Here is a 23,510-nt window from a genome sequence, read left to right as displayed (position 1 = left end):
TTAGCTGCGGCTAAATGTTTTATTTATATTAAAGTGGGCTAGTTTTTATTTTAATTTTACAAAATATTGGAAGGACTCAAATAGGCCTGTATAGTTCACTGTTAAATTTATTTCAAAGTAGGCCTACACATGCACACTGCACTTCTGTTTGTTATATTCTGTTGTTGTAACAGGTAAAATTTAAAAAAGATTAAAACTTTTAAAAGTTTATAAGCTGTGTTAGGTTTTGCGGCTCCAGACTATTTTTCTTTGGTGGAAGAGAGGGCAAAATGCCTCTTTTGATAATAAAGGTTGCAGACCCCTGCCCTAGTGAAATGGAAAAATCAGAGAAGGGAGAGGTTAGAGCAGGGATGAAGATTACCTCCGTCTTACCTGGGTTGAGCTTTCGATGGTGGTTGCCCATCCAGCTCTGGATGTCTCTCAGGCAGGCGGAGATACGGGTAGAGACCTGTGTGTCTGGGGGGAAGGAGAGAAAGAGTTGGGTGTCATCGGCATAACAATGATATGAGATGCCATGAGCAGAGATAACGGGGCCAAGGGATCTTGTGTAAATGGAGAAGAGGAGGGGTCCGAGGACTGAGCCCTGGGGGACTCCTGTAACAAGGGCTCGAGGGGCTGACACTCTTCCAGCCCAGGAGATAAGATTTAATCCACTCTAAGGCTGTGCCACAGATCCCTGTAGATGCCAGGGAGGCTAAGAGGATGGAGTGGTTGACTGTGTTGAACGCTGCAGAGAGGTCAAGAAGGATCGGGACAGAGGAGAGGGAGGTTGCTCGTGCAGCCTGAAGGGACTCATTGACGGAGAGGAGTGCGGTCTCCGTCGAATGGCCAGGTCTGAAGCCGGACTGGTGGGGGTCCAGCAGGTTATTCTGTGAGAGAAAGGAAGAGAGTTGGTTGGAGGCAGCTCGTTCAATGGATTTGGACAGAAAAGGAAGGAGAGATACCGGACAGTCACAGAAAGGGAGGCAGGCACAGAGTGGTGGTGGTGGTCGCAAAGTTGCTGCGGATATCTGCAACCTTCTCGTCAAAAAATACTGCGACGTCATCAGCAGTGAGGGAGGACTGAGATGGTGGGGGAGGTGTGCTGAGGAGAGAGGAGAAAATGGAGAACAGTTGACGGGGGTTAGTGGAATTCTGGATTTTTGTTTGGAAGTAATTTCTTTTGGCAGTGGTGATAGTTGAGGAGAATTCCACCAGGAGAGACTGGTAGGAAGACAGGTCCGATGGGTCTTTTGATTTCTTCCACTTCCTCTCAGCTGCACATAGGCTGGGCCTGGAGGAACGTAGAAGGTCAGAAACCCATGGGCTGGGAGGGGAGGATCGAGCAGCCGGGAGACAAGAGGACAGAGAGAGTCAAGAGGTAAGTACATCAGATTATGACACTGTACTTGTCTCCACTGACGTCTGTAGAGATCGTTGAACAGACAAGGAGGTAAAGAAGTTGTGCCTACCTTCTGGGTGAGGAGAATAGCTGGTGCGAGAATGACTGGCTGGTCAGGATCTGTGGAGAACGAGGGTCACGGCCTTGCATTCTCTATTGCCGTGACTTCTATTGCCGTGCCATGAAAGTTGTCAGAACTTCATGTGTCAGGTTTGCAGCTCCTTGCTGGAGAAGCATAGCATCAAGGATGCGGTGTGAGATACCGATCATCCGTTCCCAGTGTGTTTGATTTGCACTTTGTTGTACGTTGCTCTGGATAAGAGCGTCTGCTGAACGTCACGTAATGTAATGTAATGTAATGTAATGATTTGGAGTTATTTACAGGCTCCCACAAAGTTGGTCCTGCAGTCTGATCTCAGTTATAACTTTAAATTTCTATGTACTACTTTTCCTACTTTTACAAGTAATATAGATTATAATTACCACCCATGCCCTAAATATAGCCATCTCATTTTCCACGGGATTTGATCCCTCCTCCTTGCTGTTGATGAAATCTTTGAACAGCTGCATTGGTTTGGGAATCTGGGCCAGGATCAGGACCCGGACTTTCGAAAGACGTGACTTTGATCCAGTCACTGGCTCCAATGCCACAGATGTCCTTGGTGACAGCCTTCACCTGCACTTCGTTCCGCGAGTGCCTGTTGTATGGGATGTGCACTGGTATGTCTTCGAACACGTCGGGGGGTTTGCAGTGCAGCCGCAGCATGTGCCTCTCCTCACTGACACTGAGGTTAGGGGGGGGAGGCTTCAGGTTCTTGCATGGGTCCAGCAGGAAGGTGTTCTGTAGCGTAGAGGGACCCCGCGTCCTGTCTGTTGGCCGCCAGGTGCAGTTCATAGCTCCAAGCATGTACGATGAGGGATGTGCATAAACACCTCTTCGCTATTAGTCCTGTTGCCACAACTCTTGGGAGCGCGCCACTCCAGCTTGATTATAGTTGTTCTGCGTTGCTCTTTCTTCAACAGCCCATAGATATCTTCAACAAGCGAAATCCTAAGAGGCTTTTCTCTTGCTTCTTTTTTGCTTCTTCTTTTCTAACATCTAAAAGCTCACTCCTTATATATCCTGAAACTTGTACAGAAATAAAACACTAGCTCTTATGCAACTTTTTTAATGAGCCTATTCATCACTGTTATTTATCTCCCTGTCATAATCTCTCCTTGGACTCTCTCCAAACTTTGACGTCATATACCCCTCCAATAGGGAGTTTCCACCATCTCAATACACTCTTCAGGTGCTCTTTCTTGTGGCGCCTTAAGGAATCTACAAAGGACATCCAATTAATAGCCGAGTGTAATTCATCACCCAACTCCTCTACAGTCAGTCCTTTGAATCTATCCAATAAATTATCAGATTATCATTTCCCCATCATCTATATTGTTTTCCTCATCTTTTTGCTTTAACCAGGCATTATGCTCCTCCCCTGTATGAGCAAGCCCACACTTCTCAATCAAGAATGTTATTATACATTCATGTTATGCATGGCCTCAGTCAGACCTTTAGCCTTGCTCTCTAGAACCCTAAATCTAAGTCCCCCGACTTCAGACTCCTTTACTGACAATTAGGGCTGCTCATTAGCTCTGAACCGCATATTTTTCCTCTTACGGGCGTTCTTGCTACCACCTCAATGGCATGTGCAAGGGGTTAACAATGCATTCCTGCCTAACCCCTCTTCTGTCAATCTCTCATCAGGCGGGCCTAGGGCCGGGTCCTCGACACCACTCTGGGACTGCGGAATGGTAGCAGCGCCACCCAGCTGTTTGAGTTGTCCTTGGAGAACTCTGCATTCATGATGTGGACGAAAGTTTCATCTTCAACAGAGGTTGCAAGTTTGTTGTCATCCACTGTGTGACTGAAGATCAGTTTTCCTAGGTTGTTTTGTATTTCAGGGAGAGGTTTGTGTTGCTCACCTCCGAACTTCTCTTTCACATAGACGCCACTTTCACAAGCCTGAAGTAGCTGGGATGACCATTTTCCAGGATGTTGGTCTTGAAGGTGTTCACAGAAGGTTTGTGAGCTCCTTTGAGGCAGACGTCACCTACAGTGATCCATCCCAAGTCTAAACGCTGGGCATAGGGTGCATCGTGTGGCCCATTCGACTGACCGCATACCTTGTGAGCACAAATGATATCCCTTCCAAGCAGTAGGAAGATTTCAGCCGAAGGGTCAAGCGGTGGAATCTTGGTGGCTACAGCTTCGATGAGCTTGCAGCCTCCTCTGGCGTAGGAATATCTTCCCTGTTGTTGGGAATTTGATTGCACTCAATGAGAGTTGGCAGAGCTAGGTGCACTTCACCGTCAGCTGACTCCACTATGAAACTGGTAGTTCTGCGAGTGTAAGGAGAGGTGTTTCCTTGGATGCCAAACATGTCAAAGAAGGCAGATCTCACTAGTCACAAGTTACCAAGTTACTCTGATCATCATACTTTTTTTTTTTTTCCTTCTCTCAGGATGTCCCTTGGGGTAGACGTTTCTTAGAGCAGCCTGCCTCTGTGCAGGCAGTCATAGTTACACGTGAAGCCAGTTCGATTCGCTCCCCGCCATGCCAGGGGGCGGGATCAGCATAAAGAGCTGAGCTATGACGTTCACCATCACATTCCGAACACTCTGACAGCTTTGCAATCTTTGGATTAATGTGTCGTTGATGAGCAGCATTTGTAACATATGGAGTTCTCTTTCTGGAAGCTTTTCCGCTCCGCAAGTGGCTTTTCTCTGAAACCCCTGCACTTTGAGGGAGGTTTTTTATGGATGGGGCAGAGCTTGTCTAGTTCCTCACACGGCTTGTTCTCAGAGTGGGCAGTAGAGGAGTCTTCGACATCGGTCTTGTTGACAGAGATGGGAGTCCTAGTTTTGCATGGCTTTATTGCATGCCTCTCACCTTTGGAAGGAGGCTTGGAGAGCAAAGCTGGGTTCATTTCTCATTTCAGCATGGCTGCACACAAAGTCAACAAAAAATGAGAATGGTGGATAAGGGATGAGATGTTCCCTCTTATACCTTGAACCTTGACCTATCCATTGCTCTTGGAGGTAATAAGGGAGTTTGTGAACAATTGGATTTACCCCTCTAGCTGTATCTAGGAGGCCTGGAGAGCCATAACTCTGGTCCAAGCTTTGCCATACCAATTGAAAACCAGTCAGTGCATGGTTGACGTGAACTGCTCTGATCCTTTTGCCGTGCTGCTGCATCTCCCCACTGAGCCACTTGATGAGTAGGTCTAGTTCCTTGTTGGGTTTGAGGTTCAGTCCTTCGTTGGCATTGCGGTAGCTGGATTTCCAAGACAGGTAATTTCCTGGCTTATTGTCAAACATTACATTACATTACATTACATTTTTGGTATTTAGCAGACGCTCTTATCCAGAGCGACATACAACAAAGTGCATACCCATAAGCAGGGATAAGTGCGCTGAAAGACCGTAGAGGTAAGTACAATTTAAATTGCTACCTGTACAACAAAGATAAGGACCAGGGCCTATCTTTTTTTTTCTTTTTTTTTTAAACAAACAAATAAACAAACAAACAACAAAGCAAAAGTGACCAAACTTAACTATCCAAATACTGCTTACCTAGGCAACTAAAAATACCGAAACACAAAGTAAATCACAAAGACAACAATTAAGGTTCACAGGGAGGTAGGGAGGGATGGGGAGTCAAACAGTGTGAGTCCAGCTGTGACGAGGTCTCCACGAGCCAAGTATGTACCGAAGTCAGAGACATCTGAAGACCAGGACGCAGACATGTGTGACTGATTGCCAGTGGCCGCTAGACTGTCCAATGGATCGATGTAGTGTGCTTGATAGAAGCTAGGGGCTCTGACATTGGTGTGAGAGGGCTGGATGTTCTGAGTTTCTTGGAGGCGTGTTTTAGGATTAGAAACTAATGGATCTGGCTTTGGTGGGCTCAGACTGACTTGGGAACCTTCGGTGTGTAGAAATTGAGTAAACTTTGAAGTGTGAACAGTCTCTGCATCGCTATCTTCATGGCATTGATCAGGAGTATCATTTTGTTAGGACTGAAAGTGTGCTTTGACATATTCGCGAGTCCGTTGGAATTACCTCTGAGTTGGCAAAGGAAGACTGCCCTGTTCTTCACTGTCAACATCTGCAGCTGCTTCCAGAACTCTCTCCACTTTAATGTCTATTTCTCATTTTACATAAGCAGCTCTTGTGCGTGCAGCTTCAGCCTTAGCACGGGCCTCTGCTGCGGCCATGGTGATACTGGACTTCCGTGAAGATGATGATGATGCGGCACAAACTGACCTGGGGCCTCATTTATAAAACTGTGCGTAGGATTCACGTCAAAACGTTTTCTGATTTATAAAACAGTGCATACGCACGTCCCACGCCAGTTTTCCTTTATAAATCACAATCAACTCTAAATGTGGCGCAACTTTGCCAGCTTCATGTCCCGCCCACAGTTGCCTATAAATAGGCAGTGAAACACCCCTAATGAATATGCATTTCACAAAGACGACAAAGGCAAACGCTGAAAAGAAGGCCAAGAAAAGGGATTTCAGCCATTTGATTGCCTCTGAAAAGCTACAGGTGTGGGAATTATCCTGATTGGTTGTAAATGACAAACAGTTCTGCACAACGAATGTGATGATGACGATGATAATAATAATAATAATAATACACATTATTTGTCTAGCACCATTGAAAACACAGTTACAAAATTAAGAGATAAAACAAACAAAAATCCATAATGCATCCATATGCACTCGTATCTGCCCGACTGACGCATTGTAAACGGCATCAGTGCAGCGCAATTTGTCCGACTGTTCCAACCATATTATTTATGAGAATACATTTAATAACATGAAGTATTGTTTAACAATTCGTCTACATATTTGAGGGATTATTTTACAACAACATCTCCGTTTATATTTATCATCCTAAATCATATTTTTTGGGCACTCCAGGGAGCATCAATCAAACAGCTGTTTGTTTATTCGTTGTAAGAGAGGCCGTTTTTGCAAATTAACTCTTCATATATGATACGTGAGCGGTAACATTTCATTACATTACATGGCATTTAGCACAGTGCACAGTGGTATCTGCTGTGTATCATTTTCGACTTCTCTCGTCGCCAAATGTTGTGTTGCACTTAGGAAGGGAGAGAACCCGTATAGCGAGATTCAACAATACAACACTTTAATAAGTATAACAGGGACGAAGCACGTCCTTACAGCAGCCATACCCAGCCACAACTCCCGGCAAATCTTTATACCGTTTTCCTGGTCTTACGTCACGAGCATTAAAGGCACAGGACACAACAGTATCAATTTCACACCATTTCTCGCGTTTCATCCCATTACCATCGCAGTCACAGTTTCTCATTTCTCCAGTTAATGTGCGTACGCATGGGTCAGAGTTTCCGTGGAGGACCGCACATTTTCCCGTCAAGTTCGTTTTTTATAAATGCCAAAGTTTGCTTAGAAAGTGGCGTACGCATTCTTTTGTGCCTACGCAACGTTTATAAATGAGGCCCCTGGTCTCCAGGCGACGGGAACCACTAAGGCCTTGAGTGTCTGACATCATTGCTCTCAGCAGAGATGTGATGCGGCTCCTTCCACAGGGAAGCACTTGAAGTGAAGTTAATCTTTTCGCTCTTCTGCCCTCACTATGCGTCTGTATACAGCTATGCAGAATTTTAGTTATAGGAAAAAGGGTGTGTATGTGTGTGTTATATGTCCTACCACACTGAGAGATGTGCCAAATAGAATGTCAATCGAGAAGAATTTCTGTCTTTGTCTTTTCAATCGTGAAGAACTATCTTTCTAACTATCTGTCTTTCTCTCCTGGGCCACAATAACTGGATGGATGGCTCGCCAATTCCTCGTCAGGAATGTTCAACCAAATCAAAAGACCCAACCTGTGTTATTATAAATAGGCTACACAAGAAAATTGTGTTCTCAATTGGGGCGGGACTTTTAAATAAGACACTTCTCATTGGTCATAACACATGCTCTTCTACCTATACTTAAACAGATACTATTAACCCTTTCTGTGACTGGGTTACAGTAGTATCCATGAAAAAATACACCTTATGAATTTAAAAAGTACTCCACTCTCAGTGCCAGCAAGCAAGCTAGTCTAATTATAATTAAAGCGACATTCTCCATCGTACCTAACTTACAAATATGATATTCATTTCTGAAGCAGGTAGTTTTTCTTTATAGCTAATTTTCTAAAAACGTGATATTTAAAAGTGTCTTATTTGGGCATGTCGCAGTGTGTTTATGTTTCAATCAATCAATGAATACATTTTGATTGGGAAATAAGAAGCAGCAAAAACACTGGAAGTGGAGGTAAATATGCCTGTCTCCAATGAAAGGCAAAAAAGGAAAGGCAACTCCCTGACCCTGGATCAGTTTTTTAGCCATATACATAGATGGAACAAATATACACTTACCAAGCACTTTATTAGGAACATTTTTACTTTATTCCACCTACTTATTCATGCGATTATCTAATCAGTCAATTGTGTGGCAGTAGTACAATGCATACACTCATGTAGATATGGGTCAGGAGCTTCAGTTAATGTTCTCAAGAACTATCAGAATGGGAAAAAAAGTGATCTAAGTGACTTTGACCGTGGAATGATTGTTGGTGGCAGACATGGTGGTTTGAAACTGCTGATCTCCTGGGATTTGTCAGTGGAGGTCAAAGCTGATAGGAAGGTGAGAATAAGGCAAATAACCACACAACAGTGGTATGCATAAGAGCATCTCTGAACACACATCACATCATGGAAATAAGTCTAATAAATACTTAAAGTGCTCAGTGAATGTTTAAGAGTGGGTTCTTCATGAAATAGCCTAATGTGTTTCAGCAGAACTTAAGGTCACATATTATAGTGTGTAATTGTGGATGGCGGGGGTGTGGCAACATCGGGGTGGGTACAGTCTGTGTCGGTGGGGTGAGTGCCCTTTTTTTGCTTGAGTCCCTGCCCCCCAAAATGTCACTGCACGGCCCTGACTGAATGTGTTTTTTTTCCCTGCAGAATTGAGCCTAAGCCAAATGGGGAAGAGGCAGAATTTTGACTTGCCAACAAGAACTGGCAGTGGTCAATTTGGTTCAGGCCAGAAATGAGATGAGCCTGATGAAATTCAGCAGTACATCATTGACGATGATGACAGGTTCACTGATGTTGAGGCCATAAGTGTCGGGTTTGGGGGACAGAGATGGCAGGTTTAATAAAGGTAGATAAAGGGGCAGAGAGGAGCATAATCCAAACAGGCAGGCAAAAGTTCAAAAACTGGGTGGTCTGTCCAAATGGGGCAGAGGTACAGAAACGTGATCCAGAAGTCCAAGGAGCCAGGCATGGGCCAAAACAGAAAATTGAAATTTTCAAAACAGAACAGAACAGAACAGAACAGAATATCGAGGGGTGATTGCACAGGGAAGGCTAGAACCGGCGTAGGGAACACAAGGGCAGAACTCAGGAACAGAGAGAGACAAACTAGCAAAGAGAAACTGAAAAGGACAGGTGTAAATTCACACAATGAGACAACCTAGGCAGGGCATGGGAGTGAGGCCAGGCTAACAAATAGACATCAGATGAGACACATGAAAGGGCAATCATACAATAACAAGGGACGCATGAAGACGTGGAACTGGATTCACATAGACACACATGTAATACAAACGGCTCCAGATTATGGAGTAGACAATTGCAGAAAGTTCAGGAACGTAGTGATAGTGGATAGCAGGTGCGAACACTTCACTGAATTAAGGCAGGTAATTGAGAGATAGTACAGGGAGACGGAGTTACAGAGAAGTGTAGAAATAGAGATAAAGCTAATCTTTTAGTATTCGTGATTAAACCATAATTACCCAAAACTAGTGACTGTTAGTTAGTTAGACAGACAAATTAGTGTGTTAATATAATTAGTACTGTACAAAATCTATGTTAGTTGGTATTAGTAGATTAGTGCTATCTACAAATATGAATGGAGAGAAAGCAGGAAGTAAGAAAAAGCGAGACTAAGAAGGAATCGTGGGAAACCAAAAAATTACGAAAATAATTGAATAGTGATTCACGCAGACATGGAAGTGACTCGGGCTCTGAACTACATAAAGACACAGACATCACAGGGGAAGATGACTAATGAATGTACACAAAAAACCAGACAAACCAAGTATTTTTTTCTAAAAACGCAGAATAAGTTAACAGACAGAATCCAGGATCATAACAATAAATCTGACGACTATAGCATACATTCTGAAAAGCTACCAGGTGTCCCTAAAACCGATATTATACTTGGTCCCTTCTGAATTAAATGCAGAAAGGGTAAAACAAATGTGGATTGAGTATGTTCAGGTATGTTTAGTTTCAAGATTCCTACTGGAAAATATTCATGTTTGGTCTACATTTTTCTGTTGGGTAATCCATGTTTGGTCTACATTATTCTGTCGGGTAATTCATGTTTGGTCTACATTATTCTGTCAGGTAATCCATGTTTGGTCTACATTATTCTGTCGGGTAATCCATGTTTGGTCTACATTATTCTGTCGGGTAATCCATGTTTGGTCTACATTATTCTGTCGGGTAATCCATGTTTGGTCTACATTATTCTGTCGGGTAATCCATGTTTGGTCTACATTATTCTGATGATGATGCATGCAGTGACATCACCGCAGACCAATGTCAGGCCTGGATTTGCCCTGCAACAAGGTTTTTCCCAGATATATGGCAAATGAAAATATCCACTGTGATGGGGTTGAGAACTTATGGCCAAATCCACAGGGGAGGCTTGATGGTAACTAACCAATGTTTTGTTTTTCCACTTACCTACATGTTGTTGCTATGATTCAAACAACCCTATGTTGTAATTGCATTCATAAATAAATTCAGATTTTGTTACATTACATTACATTAACGGCATTTGGCAGACGCTCTTATCCAGAGCGACGTACAAAAAAGTGCATACCCATAACCAGGGATAAGTGCGCTGAAAGACCCTAGAGGGAAGTACAATTTCAACTGCTACCTGTACAACAAAGGTAAGGACCAGGGCCTATTTGAATTATTTTTTTTAACAAACAAATAAACAAACAAACAAAAAACTAAGCAAAAGTGACCCAATTTAACTATCCAAACACTGCTTACCTAGCCGACTAAAAATACCGATACACAAAGTAAATCACAGAAAGACAACAATTAAGGTTCACAGTGAGGTAGGGAGGGATGGGGAGAGGTGCTGCTTACAGAGGTGTGTCTTCAGTTTGCGCTTGAAGGTGGGGAGAGATTCTACAGTTCTGACCTCAACCGGAAGTTCATTCCACCACTGTGGAGCCAGAACAGACAGTAGTCGTGAGCGTGAGGTGGAGGTTCTGAGAAGGGGAGGTGCCAAGCGGCCTGTGGAGGCTGAACGAAGAGGTCTGGCAGGGGTGTAGGGTCTGATGATTTTTTGTTGGTAAGCTGGGGAAGACCTCTTAACTGCTTGGAAGGCTAGCACCAATGTTTTGAATTTGATGCGAGCCATGACAGGCAGCCAGTGGAGGTAAGTAAGCAGGGGGGTGACGTGTGAGTATTTGGGAAGGTTGTTCCAAGATTCTACTCTCTCCCGGTATGTTTCATCCTGTAATCAAGACTATTTTGCTGTATTAATAAATTGTTATTGACCAGAACTTTTTTGTTTACATTGAATTCAACACATTCAACACATTCAACACTTTAAACAGTTTATGTACAATAAATGTATGATTATGCTGGGTTCACAATTTTCCCCATGAACAGGATACTTCTGGTTTCACGACTGAGCACAAAAATCATGAAAGGATGGTCAAATTTCAAGACGGGGGGTTCGAGACTAGGGTATGGGATTCCAAGCATCCCAATTTCGATTCCTGTGGCTGCGGCTGCTGTTGCTCCAGCTTTGTCCACGTCCAAGGTAGCCTTGTGCATAACCTATCAAAACACAGCACAAACACTAGTGAAATACAGGCAATGAAACAGATGGGGTTGATACAATGCATAGCAAATAGCCTAAGTCTACCCATGTAGGGGACTCAAATTTGCTTGGAGATACTTTCCAGTACAAGATGGGTTTTTCTGGCGCATGGATGTTTATTTAAAGAAAGTCAATGCACCTTATTAAATCCAGGCGGAATCTGAAGGAATCACCTATTTGTGCTCACTCATTTTCAGAGAGTTTCAGATTTTCCCTACCTTAGATACAACCAATTTCCCTCCCTCTGATATTCCAGTGAGGTTTGCAGTATCCCCAAATATGTCAGTGATTCCCATTTCAGAAAGGATTTCTTTGAGTTGATATGAGGTCTTAAGGGACAGTTTTGGAACATATACACTGTACGTCCTGTGAATGTAACAACAGTAGTATAAGTAAGCATAATGCAAATCAGTATGATTTTCAACAGTTCAACATCTTCACACTTTCCCACATAAGAAGGTTGTTGGTGTGGTGTAGGTTCACATTATAAATGGACTTTACACTTGATTTAAAATAGCCTACTTCATCTCCACTGATCTGATCCATTTCTGCAAATGGTTTTTGCAGACCACTTTCTCCAGACCCTGCAATCCTTTCTCTGGAAGGACCAGCATCATTGAGACAGACTCATTATAATGCAGCTGGAGAACATGAGTGTAGATGTCTTCATCATGATAAACATGAAAATCATCCTTTTTGTGCATCATCGAAACTGAAACGGTTGTTTTATCATCAACATGAAAGTCATGATCCTTGGTTACTTTGGGATTAAATTGAATCTCCCATTTACCTGCAGGTAAGAAAGGCATCACTTATGTAAATATGTTTACAAAACAGCTGCCAAACACGCAAAGAAGTCCAGAATTTGTTGTTTATGTTCTTGTGTTTGTGAAATAATATTTTACTGAACTGTTACCCATGTAATGTGAAAAAAAAGAAAAAAAAGAGTGGAATTCTAGACATGCATCTTTCTGGTCCAGATATTGAAAGACCAATTTTGAAAAGTTTCCAGCCTGTGCATCACCTTTGAAGTATATGTAGTTGATGAGATACATGACTGTCAGCGGATCCACATCCTGAACCAGATCTGATATTTTACCCTTGGTCTTTTCATGAACATACGTATTGATCTGTTCCTTGGCCTCTTCAGTGTTGTCCGTTTTCTCATTGAGGTTGTGATGGATGTGTTGGAAGGCCTGGTTCACTTCCTCTGTGGTGATTTCTGTGCTGTTGAAGCCCAGACCTTCAAAGAGCTGCTGGTGCGTCTTCCCTCTGGCCCCCACGGACAGAGCAGCCAGGGCCATGGACACACTCAACGAGGAGAAGACGTTCTTGGACTGAGAATCGGGCTGGGCAGAGATGTGCTTGTACAGACAGAAAGCAAAGTCCAGGTTCTCCTGGTATATCTTCAGGCTTCCACTGGCAGAAACGCTGTTATTGTTATTGCCATGGCGACAGTGATCATTGTCATGGTGACTGTAATCATTGCCATGGTGACTGTGATCATGGCTAGGGCGACACTGGACAGTGGACCAAAGCAGCACCAGCGCAGCACACAAACTCAGGAGCACCCTCATCCTGGTGAGTATCAAAAGATACATCAGAAATAATGCATTACTAACAAGCAATAAAGTCAGTTTTTGTTGCATTTACAGTTTATGCCTTGTGAGATTAAACTAATTTGAGATTATACAAAGGAAAAAGCAAGATTCTACAAAAGGTAGACAAGACTAGTGACTCCCTCTGTCTCTCTCTCTCTCTCTCACACACACACACACACACACAGGTATGTCTTCAGGCTTCACTGTTGTGGTGATGCCCTTTCCAACAGGAATATTAGTGCCCATGACCATGACCATGATCATGACTAGGACCATGTGGATGAATGGTACTGCCACCTTGACCATGACTACGGTCGCATTGCGCAATGGACAAAAGCACAGCCAGTGCAACACACAGATGCAGCAGGGTCCTCATCTTCATTGCTATCTGCAATACAGATACAGATACAGATACAGTATAATAGATACAGATGCAGATACAGTATACTAACCTAACTAATGAGCATTCAGCTCATATGGGTTTCCCTATGCCTTCGTTTTCATTATTTTAACTACTTTGAAACAATCTTGTATTACTATGACTGAAGGTGAAGCCCTCGGTAACAATGATTAATTTGTCACCATTTCCACTGTCGGCCACCAGAGGCCACCTGCTTCCCTCCCTTTCCTCATGTTCCCCTGTCTCGTCTGCGTTCATTGTTCATCATTATTAGATATGTAGATTTTTGGTTCTTCTTAGTCTGCACATGTTAAGTTCACTTAGATTATTGCCTACATGTGTATATACGTTGTGGTGCCTCGGGGTGGATCCTGAGGTGCAGAGGGTGGGCACAGCTAGAAACCAACACAGGAGATAGCAGATGTCAGAAAAAATACTTTTTATTTTTTCTGTGTTTTTTTTTCCCAGGGTATCGGTGATAGCGCCCCCCCTCGGGGCAAGGGTAGGGGAAAACCGGAGAAATCAAAGGGGCCGTTTAGGCAAAAAATAAACGAAGGTTCTTCCCAGACCGGGGTATTTTCCAGGGCTTCCTCCCTCCTCCCCTCTTTGGCCGCGTCAGGGCTGGCGGGAAACACAAAGACAGGGGGTGAATAGGAAGGGATTTTATCTGGCTCACGTGACCGGCGTCCGTTTCTAGGTCTTCGGTGTTGCCGTCCGTGAAGGTGGGGTCTTCCTCAGTTTCAGTATGGCAGGGCGTTGCAGGTCCTTCCTCTATCTGCCTTCCACACTCTCACACGCTCAGGAATGGCACCAACTGACTGGCTGCAGCCTCGACCGCGCCTTAAATCCCATTCCCTGCTCATTAGGAAAAGAGGCTGCAGCTGAGTCAGTGATTTTCCACTCTGCTCACTCACGTGCGCTGCCCGGGGTCCTGGACCGCAGGTAGAGGGATCTCTCTCCAAGGTGCTGATCTCCCCATCACCTCTCTAGGCAGATATACTCCTTCGCACACCTCTCCCAATGCGTGACGTCTGCGTGGTTGACCTGCACGGGCCCCTCCAGGGTTCTCCACCCACGTGGCACAACATGCAGGAGCAGGGGTGCCACAACGTACACAGGACATGTAGTCAATATCTGACCCAATCCTCTGTGTTCTCCACTTTCCTGAGTATGTTTTCCAAGTCTTTCCAAGTCTTTCCAGTGTGCGTGCCTTTTGAGAATGTATTTGTATTTATTTCTTTTTTGGCTAAACTCAATTCATAAAGTAATTATTTTGGATTTGTACAACTGTTTAGCCTCCTGTGAGTCTCTGCGATTGGGTCCATTACACTGAGTCTTATGATATCATTTTCTGAATATGCAGTCCTTACTAACAATCAAGCAAAGATGTACACCACATTTTTATTTAGAAACATGTAAAACTTTGATTCAAATAAATTATGTACTCACCTCATGTCAGTTCAGGACACCGTCTCTGTCCCCATGGCGGAATTTATACATGATGTCCAGTTTGATAAGGCATCAGACTTTTAACTAAGTGCTGTAAAGAAATAACAAGAACCATGTAAATAATATATATTTGAAAAAGCATGTCATGAAATATATGAAGAGATCATACATTAAGCCATATTCAGCATTAAACTCTCCATGACAATCCTCCACTTGCCATTACACCTACAGATATCTACACAATTAGTATAGCACTCAACTGCTGATACCGGTTTTAATTATGAATTTGTCATGTTTACTTTAATCCGAAGTAAAACTTTGAACTCTGTTGGCCTTACAAACCACGCAATGTTGGCTTTGTGCAATCTTTTTAACAAGGATATCACTGGGAATAATCAAACAAAAAAATTGGCAGGAAAATCTCCCTCATGAGCATCTGCTGGACCAAAGCAGACATTTAAAAAAACTGCTTGCACTTACACTTGACCAGTTTTCATTACCAGTATATCTTTGGTTCTAATAGGTGCATTTGCAAACAGATGAAATGAATAAAATCCTCGCCTGGTTAATGCATTTCTTATTTTAGAGTGCAAAAACATACATTGCAACATGAATAGCTATTTTTATCAAGGTTTTGTTTTTAGTATAGGTGTGGGGGCATCCAGGCTGTTCGGCCCCTCTTCAATATAAAATAATGGCACATGGTTGGTTGGCACATGCCACTTTACTCAATTAGAGAGAGGGGAGGGGGGTTGCAAGTGTCAGTGATTTGCAAATTGAACTGTAGAAATGTCTAGTAGTCTTCTGCCCTTACTATGCGTCTGTGTATAGCTATGCAGACAGTCCCAATCGTCAAGACCCAATACAGAAACTGACTTTAGGTCTGTTTTAATGGAAGCAGTGTGAAACCGTAAACAATACAGACAATGGTGGCAATTAGCTTAGCCTAGCTTACAGTACATGTAGATTCGACAACTAGCCTTTGAAATAAAATTTGAAATAATACTAAATATGAGATATAATTCTGTCCACAGTAATCTTATGAACAAAATACTTACAGATTATGCTTCAACAACGGCATAAAAGAAGTGGATGAACATGGAATCAAAAGAGCTACATTCCCAAGAGTCTTGACTAACATGTTAACTTAAACAGCTAGAAATTATACCGGAATTGCGCCACTAGAGGGCTCCAAATACCAAATAAAGGCAGAATAGCCTGCCTGGCATCTATACGATGTCAAATCAAATGCAACTGATATGTCAGAGGTACGAACACCAGAGGTAAATACATCAGTTCCATATCACTTTTGGTAAGAGTAGGACAACCTCTGAAACAGGTCTTTGGAACAGACTTTGAGTACCATCCCTGACTATTTTCACTTCGACCTTCCTTACTTTCCTATTTCACTGGTAAATGTTTTAGTGACCAGTCCTACAGGCCAGTCATATCTCTTGGTTTGGTTGTCCTTCAGCAGGATAACATCTCCTTCCTGCACATTGGGGCTTTCATTTCTCTATTTGCAATGTCCCTGCAGACTACTGATGTACTCCCGTCTCCAGCACCCCCAGAATGTGTTGACGAGACACTGTACTTGTCTCCATTGACGTCTGTAGAGGGAGGTCACTGTCATCAAACAGACTAGGAGGTAAAGAAGGTGTGCCTACCTTCTGGGTGAGGAGGATGGCTGGTGCGAGAATGACTGGCTGGTCTGGATCTGTGGAGATTGAGGTTCACAGCCTTGCATTCTCTATTGCCGTAACTTCTGCCATGAAAGTTGTTAGAACTTCATGTCAGGTTTGCAGCTCCTTGCTGGAGAAGCATGGCATCAAGGATGCAGCATGAGATACCGATCATCCGTTCCCAGCTGCCGCCCATGTGCAAGGAATGTGGAAGGTTGAACCCTTGCTCGGCGAGGTAGCAGTCTACTTGCTTGTTGGTGCCTTTGGCGTCGATTTGGAGTTATTTACAGGCTCCCACAAAGTTGGTCCTGCAGTCTGATCTCAGTTGCTTTGCAGGCCCCCCTCAGACGCGTCTGAGAGCGTTAATTAAACTAGAGGCATCCATTGATTCGATTACCTCGAAGTGTATTGCACGTGTGCTCATTGCCTTTCGGCAGGTCACACAGTTGTAGATTGTGCTGCTGATGGATCATGTTCCCCCAACAGCCCAATATCCAGCTGCCCCTCCAGCTCCTTCAGTGAAGTGTCGGCCTTGATGACACACTTGCTCATGGAAGTGTCTCATCAGCAACATGGTGACATAGTGCCTGCCAGGAACAAGTACAGGGTGTGACTCATTGGACGGAAGCTGTGCCTTTTCCAGCCGACCTCCGACCCTATGAAGTCCTTCAGAGTCAATGAAAGGACAGTTTGCAGAGAGGAATTCGCTTTGGAACAGACTTCCTCTCTTGGATGCGCTTAATGTCCTCTGCATAGACTTCTGTCTGAACAGTGTGAATGATCCATACATTGGCCTGGTCAAGTTGCTCTTTGGAGAGGTGCTTGTTGCAGGTATGCCAGCCATAGCAAGGGCTGCCTTCAGAAGCCTGGGTGAAGGAGTGAGCAATATGTGAGAGTCGAGCTATAGCTCTTGAAAGAAATCTCGAACTAGAGAAGCGCTCAAACCATCCACTGTTAAGCTTGTAGTCTTAGACAAGTCGCGCAGGTTGCGACCTCTGGACATACTTCAACATCTGTACCAGCTTCTATAAGGTCAAAGGCTTCTTCATGGGACTGACTCACATCTTACATTGGTTAGGAAAGCAGGTCCGGTCATCCATGAAGAGAGGGCTAGTTGGTTTGCTGGGATTGCTCTCGTAGCATGATCCGCTGGGTTTAGGTCGGTGGGAACATAGTTCCATTGACTTCTTAGTGTGGACCTTCTGATGCGCTGCACTCGGTTGTGGACATAGCTGTAGAATCGTCTTGGTTTGTTGAATATGTAACCAAGTACCACCTTGCTGTCAGTGAAGAACTTGATGTCATCCAGGTCTGTGTCCAAATCACCCGAGATCATTTCTAGCACAGCAGCTCCTAACTCAAGCCTTGGTATGGTGAAATCCGGCTTTGGAGAAAGTTTAGCCTTGTCTAAGTGAAACCCACTTCGCTGTGTCCTGCATAAGTTGCAGGTAAGCCACCACGCTGATTATGTGGCCTGTAGCGTAGTGGTTTTGGTAAATGGCTGGGACACGCAAGGTCGGTGGTCCTAATCCCCGGTGTAGCCATAATAATATCCGCACAGCAGTTGGGCCCCTGAGCAAGGCCCTTAACCCTGCATTGCTCCAGGGGAGGATTGTCTCTTGCTTAATCCAGTCAACTGTACGTCGCTCTGGATAGAAGCATCTGCCAAATGCCAATAATATAATGTAATGTAATGATTGCTTTGGTAGACGTGTCACAAAAGACACACATCTCTTTTCTCTGAGCTCCAGAGAGTGGCAGTGGCGAGTACATCCTGGGAACCTTCACGCCACAAAGACCTTGCAGAGAGTTCCTCCACCTTAACCACTCGTGTTTCCCTGTCTGTGAATGGGAGTGGAGCATCACAGGCATCAACGGTAAGTTCTCTCAGGATCGAGCGACCTTGAATGCTGACAGGTGCAGCAAATCCCATAGGATCAAACAAACTGTTGACTGTTGACAGTACTCTGCGTCGTCAGAATGGCTTTTCACTAACAGCAACTTGAAAGATGAATGTGTCTGTAGTTCCCATCCCAGCCCTAGGCTGCGCTGCATAGAAAGGAAATTTTGGCTGACGTCGAGGTCTTGTAAGCCCTTAGCGAGGTCCTCTCCTGGGAAAGCTCTCATGACATCAGTGCTGGATGCGATTTTGTGCAGTCTCAGGTTAGATTGGGCCAACATCTCTTGAGATCAGCTCAGCACGTCGATGGCCTCGGTCACATTGGAGAAGGACTTCAATCCGTCGTCGACATATTAGTGCCTTTCAACAAAGCATATTGCCTCTTTGCCAAACTCCCCTTCTCCCTCCTGAGCTGTCCTCTTGAGTCCATAGATGGCCACTGCCGGTGAAGGACAATTGCCAAACACATGGACCTTAATGCGGAACTCCACAACTTCGCTGTCGAGCTGGTGGTTCTGGAACCACAGGAAGTGGAGGTAGTCACAGTGGTCCAGTGGTCCTTTCTGACCAAGAAGCTGTGAAACATCTTTTGGATGTCAGCCATCACTGCTAATGGTTCAGCTCTGAAGCGGGCAAGGACCCCGAGTAGACTCTGGCCCCCTGAGGAGCACGTCATTCAAAGATATGCCTCTGTACTGTGCGCTTGATCAAACACAATCCTGATTTGCCCCGGCTTCTGAGGATGGTAAACTCCAAATTTCAGTAAGTATCAGCACTCTTCGTCGTTTTCCAGTGTGGGAGCAGGTTCAGCATGTCCGTTGCTGAAGATCTTCTCCATGAAGTCTACGAAGTGCTCCTTCATTTCAGGTTTCTTGATCAAAGTTTGGCGCAGCAACATGAGACAGTTGAGAGATCCCTGCTGCTCATTTTCATTCACATTACCTGTATGGCACTGACTTTACTTTCCAATCAAATATTGTTTAATGTATGTCAAATGTTCTACTATGTTTGTAAAATTCTGTATTTATGTGAAAAGATGTCCCCCAAAGTGTTTCCTTAAAACTATGCTTTAGGAGTAATGTTACAGTTACATATCATTTACTAGTTGGATTAATTGAGTTAGATGTGTTGGAATTAATAGAAACATTGTATGGTTATTGTATGTAATATGTGTATTTAATTTTGAAATGCTAATACTTTGATGTTAAGCTGTAACAATTTGAACAACTGATTTGGTTCAGTGAACACATTTTTGGTTCTTACATATTGTATCCCAGCAATTGAAAAAATATTTTCTGTTTTGAGTTTTGTGTCTACAGGTTCTGAATTCAGTGCCAAAGTAAAAACTGTAATAACTGTAATCTTTTCAACGACTGATATCGGACTGAAAGGGAAAAACTCACCTGTAATTATGAAGTTGGTGTAATGCAAAAGCCCTATAGCAATTGTACTGTATGTTTGTGTAGTTAGGAATCTTGAAATGCAAACCACTCTTAACATGAACATTTCCACAGTGATGATTACAATGTCTGTGTATTGAAATCAACACATTAAACACTTCAAAACAGTTCATATACAAACATTTTATTATGCTTTTGGGTTCACAATTTTCCCCATAAATAGGATACTTCTGGTTTCACCATTGAGCACAAAAACCATGAAAGGACGGTCAAATCTCAAGATGGGGGATTGGTAGGATCGGAGGATTTGGTAGGATCCAAATCCTGTGGTCGCGGTTGCTGTTGTTCCAGTCTCGTCCACGTCCAAGGTAGCCTTGTGTATAGCCTATAAAAACAGCACAAACATTAGTGAAATACAGACAATATATGGCAAATAGCAAATAGCCTAATCTATAGGTGAGTCAAATTTAAACAAAGACAATGGACCTTATTACCTGATTTGCACCTGATTTTCCCTACCTTAGATACAGCCAATTTCCCTTCCTCCGATATTCCAGTGAGGTCTGCAGTATCCCCAAATATGTCAGTGATTCCCATTTCAGAAAGGATTTCTTTGAGTTCATATGAGGTCTTAAGGGACAGTTTTGGAACATACACTTGGTACACCCTGTGAATGTAACAACAGTAGTATAATTAAGCATAACATGATTCAGTATGATTTTCAACTGTTCAACATCTTCACACTTGATCTGTTTTGATCACCACTAACAGTTGTGTTCTTAGATCTTACATTATAAAATTTGCTGATGCAATACATGTTAAGTAAGGAAGTTGACTTATTTCCCACATGAGAAGGTTGTTGGTGTGGTGCAGGTTCACATTATAAATGCACTTTACACTTGATTTAAAATAGCCTACTTCTTCTTTACTGATGCAATCCATTTCTTCAAATGGTTTTTGCAGACCACTTCCTCCAGACCCCGCAATCCTTTCTCTGGAAGGACCAGCATCATTGAGACGGACTCATTATAATGCAGCTGGAGAACGTGAGTGGAGATGTCTTCATCATGATAAACATGAAAATCCTCCTCTTTGTGCATCATCGGAACAGAAACGGTTGTTTCATCATCAACATGAAAGTTTTGTTTCCTGGTTTCAAATCGATCAAATGGAATCTCCCATTTACCTGCAGTTAAGAAAGGCAGCAAAGGAAATGTGTTAATTGAAATAATAATCATCATAATAATAATCATAATTACTTATTTAGCTGACACTTTTATCCTAAGCGACTTACAGTTGATTAGACTAAGCAGGAGACAATACCCCCTAGAGTAATGGAGGGTTAAGGGCCTTGCTCAAGGGTCCAACAGCTGCGCAGATCTTATCGTGGCTGCAGCAGGGCTTGAACCACCAACCTTCCATGATCCCCGTCATGTATCTTAGCCATGGGGCTACAGGCTGCCCCTGTATAATAACTCATATGCCCCTAAATAAATAAACTTATGAGACAGCCACCAAATTATTATTTTGTCAGATATTATTTAATAGTTAACCAAGTACTATGAAAACTAAACAGTGGAATTCAGGAAATGTTTGGCCTAGTTAGCCAGAGATTGACAAACCCATTCTGGAAAGTTTCCTGCCTGAGGCTCTATGTAGCCTATGCCTCACCTTTGAAGTATATGTAGTTGATGAGATACAGGACTGTCAGCGGATCCACATTCTGAACCAGCTCTGATATTTTACCCTTGGTCTTTTCATTGACATACTTATTGATCTGTTCCTTGGCCTCTTCAGGCTTGCTAAAATCTGTGCTGAAACCCTCTGACTCGTAACAGCGTTTCATGCTCTCCAGGAACTCAGGACGTGACTTGAAGTCTTGTCCAATGAAGAGTGCATTCCCGAGTGACAGGTCTACATCTGTTTTCTCGTTGAGGTTGTGATGGATGTGTTGGAAGGCCTGGTTCACTTCCTCTGTGGTGATTTCTGAGCTGTTGAAGCCCAGACCTTCAAAGAGCTGCTGGTGCGTCTTCCCTCTGGCCCCCACGGACAGAGCAGCCAGGGCCACGGACACGCTCAGTGGGGAGAAGAAGACGTTCTTGGATTGAGAATCGGGCTGGGCGGAGACGTGCTTGTACAGACGGAAAGCAAAGTCCAGGTTCTCCTGGTATATCTTCAGGCTTCCATTGGCAGAAACGCTGACGTCGTTATTGCCATGGTGACTGTTATCATGGGCAGGGTGACACTGGACAGTGGACCAAAGCAGCACCAGCGCAGCGCACAAACTCAGGAGCACCCTCATCCTGGTAAGTATCAAAACATACATCAGAAATAATGCATTACTAACAAGCAATAAAGTCAGTTTTTATTGCATTTACAGTTTATGCCTTGTGAGATTAAACTAATTTGAGATTATACAAAGGAAAAGACCAGTGACTCTCTCTCTCTGTCACTCTCTCTCACACACACACACACACACACACACACACACACACACAGGTATGTCTTCAGGCTTCACTGTTGTGGTGATGCCCTTTCCAACAGGAATATTAGTGCCCATGACCCTGACCATGATCATGACTATGACCATGAGGATGAATGGGACTGCCACCTTGACCATGACTACAGTCGCATTGCACGATGGACAAAAGCACAGCCAGTGCAACACACAAACACAGCAGGGTCCTCATCTTCATTGCTATCTTAGACAAATGTTTGTAACTTCAGATACAATTTAATAACCTAAGGACAATAATGAGCATTCAGCTCATATTGGTTTCCCTATACCTTCATTTTCATTATTTCAACTACTTTGAAACAATCTTGTTTTACTTTGACTGAAAGTGAAGCCCTTAGTAACAATGATTCATTTGTTACCATTTCCACTGTCGGCCACCAGACGCCACCTGCTTCCCTCCTTTTCCTCATGTTTCCCTGTCTCTTCTGCATTCATTTTTCATCATTATTAGATATGTAGATTTTTGGTTCTTCTTAGTCTGCACATGTTAAATTCACTTTGTATATACGTACACAGGACATGTAGTCAATATCTGACCCAGTCCTCTGGGTTCTCCACTTTCCTGAGTATGTTTTCCAAGTCTTCCCCTTTTTCTCTTACTTATGATTGTGCTCTCTGCCTGTTTTTGGTTGTTTTATGTGTGTGTGCCTTTTCAGAATTTATTTGTATTTATTTCTTTTTTGGCTAAAGTCAATTCATGAAGTAATTATTTTGGATTTGTACAACTGTTGCCTCCTGTGAGTCTCTGGGATTGGGTCCATTACACTGAGTGTTATGATATCATTTTCTGAATATGCAGTCCTTACTAACAATCAAGCAAAAATGTACACCACATATTTATTTAGAAACAGGTAAAACTTTGATTAAAATAAATTCAGGACTCACCTCACGTCAGTTCAGGACACTGTCCCCATGGCTGAATTTATATATGATGTCCAGTTTGATAAGGCATCAGACTTTGAACTAAGTGGTATAAAAACCAGAGTTTGCCCTGGTAAAAATAACATTATTCTTTTCACTGGGATTAGTGATTATAACATTTTAGAAACAAAAGTGGAGGCCATACAAGAACTATGTAAATAATATATATTTGATAAAACATGTCATTAAATATATGAAGAGAGCATACATTAAGCCATATTCAGCATTAAACTCTCCATGACAAT

At 43.2% G+C, this 23,510-nt stretch overlaps 2 protein-coding genes across 2 annotated transcripts; both read right to left on the bottom strand.

The window, feature by feature from the left end:
- Window positions 1–11,147: 11,147 nt before the first annotated feature.
- LOC133140595 (alpha-1-antiproteinase 2-like) lies at window positions 11,148–12,971 on the bottom strand. Its single transcript, XM_061260630.1, has 4 exons — window positions 12,419–12,971; window positions 11,917–12,184; window positions 11,613–11,760; window positions 11,148–11,351 (listed from the first exon to the last, which is right to left on the bottom strand). The coding sequence occupies exons 1-4, from the start codon at window positions 12,969–12,971 to the stop codon at window positions 11,148–11,150; spliced, it is 1,173 nt and encodes a 390-aa protein (XP_061116614.1).
- Window positions 12,972–19,994: 7,023 nt separating this feature from the next.
- Window positions 19,995–23,256, bottom strand: LOC133141061 (alpha-1-antitrypsin-like protein CM55-SI). Its single transcript, XM_061261440.1, has 5 exons — window positions 23,230–23,256; window positions 21,498–22,129; window positions 20,745–21,012; window positions 20,346–20,493; window positions 19,995–20,211 (listed from the first exon to the last, which is right to left on the bottom strand). Exons 2-5 carry the CDS (start codon window positions 22,126–22,128, stop codon window positions 20,014–20,016), a joined length of 1,245 nt encoding a protein of 414 aa, XP_061117424.1. The 5' UTR covers window position 22,129; window positions 23,230–23,256; the 3' UTR covers window positions 19,995–20,013.
- Window positions 23,257–23,510: the final 254 nt, after the last annotated feature.

This window comes from Conger conger, chromosome 11 (genome assembly GCF_963514075.1).
Source record: "Conger conger chromosome 11, fConCon1.1, whole genome shotgun sequence".
Lineage (NCBI taxonomy): Eukaryota > Metazoa > Chordata > Actinopteri > Anguilliformes > Congridae > Conger > Conger conger.
The sequence above is the reverse complement of the archived record's forward strand: the minus strand, read 5'-3'. Positions and strand labels throughout refer to the sequence as shown.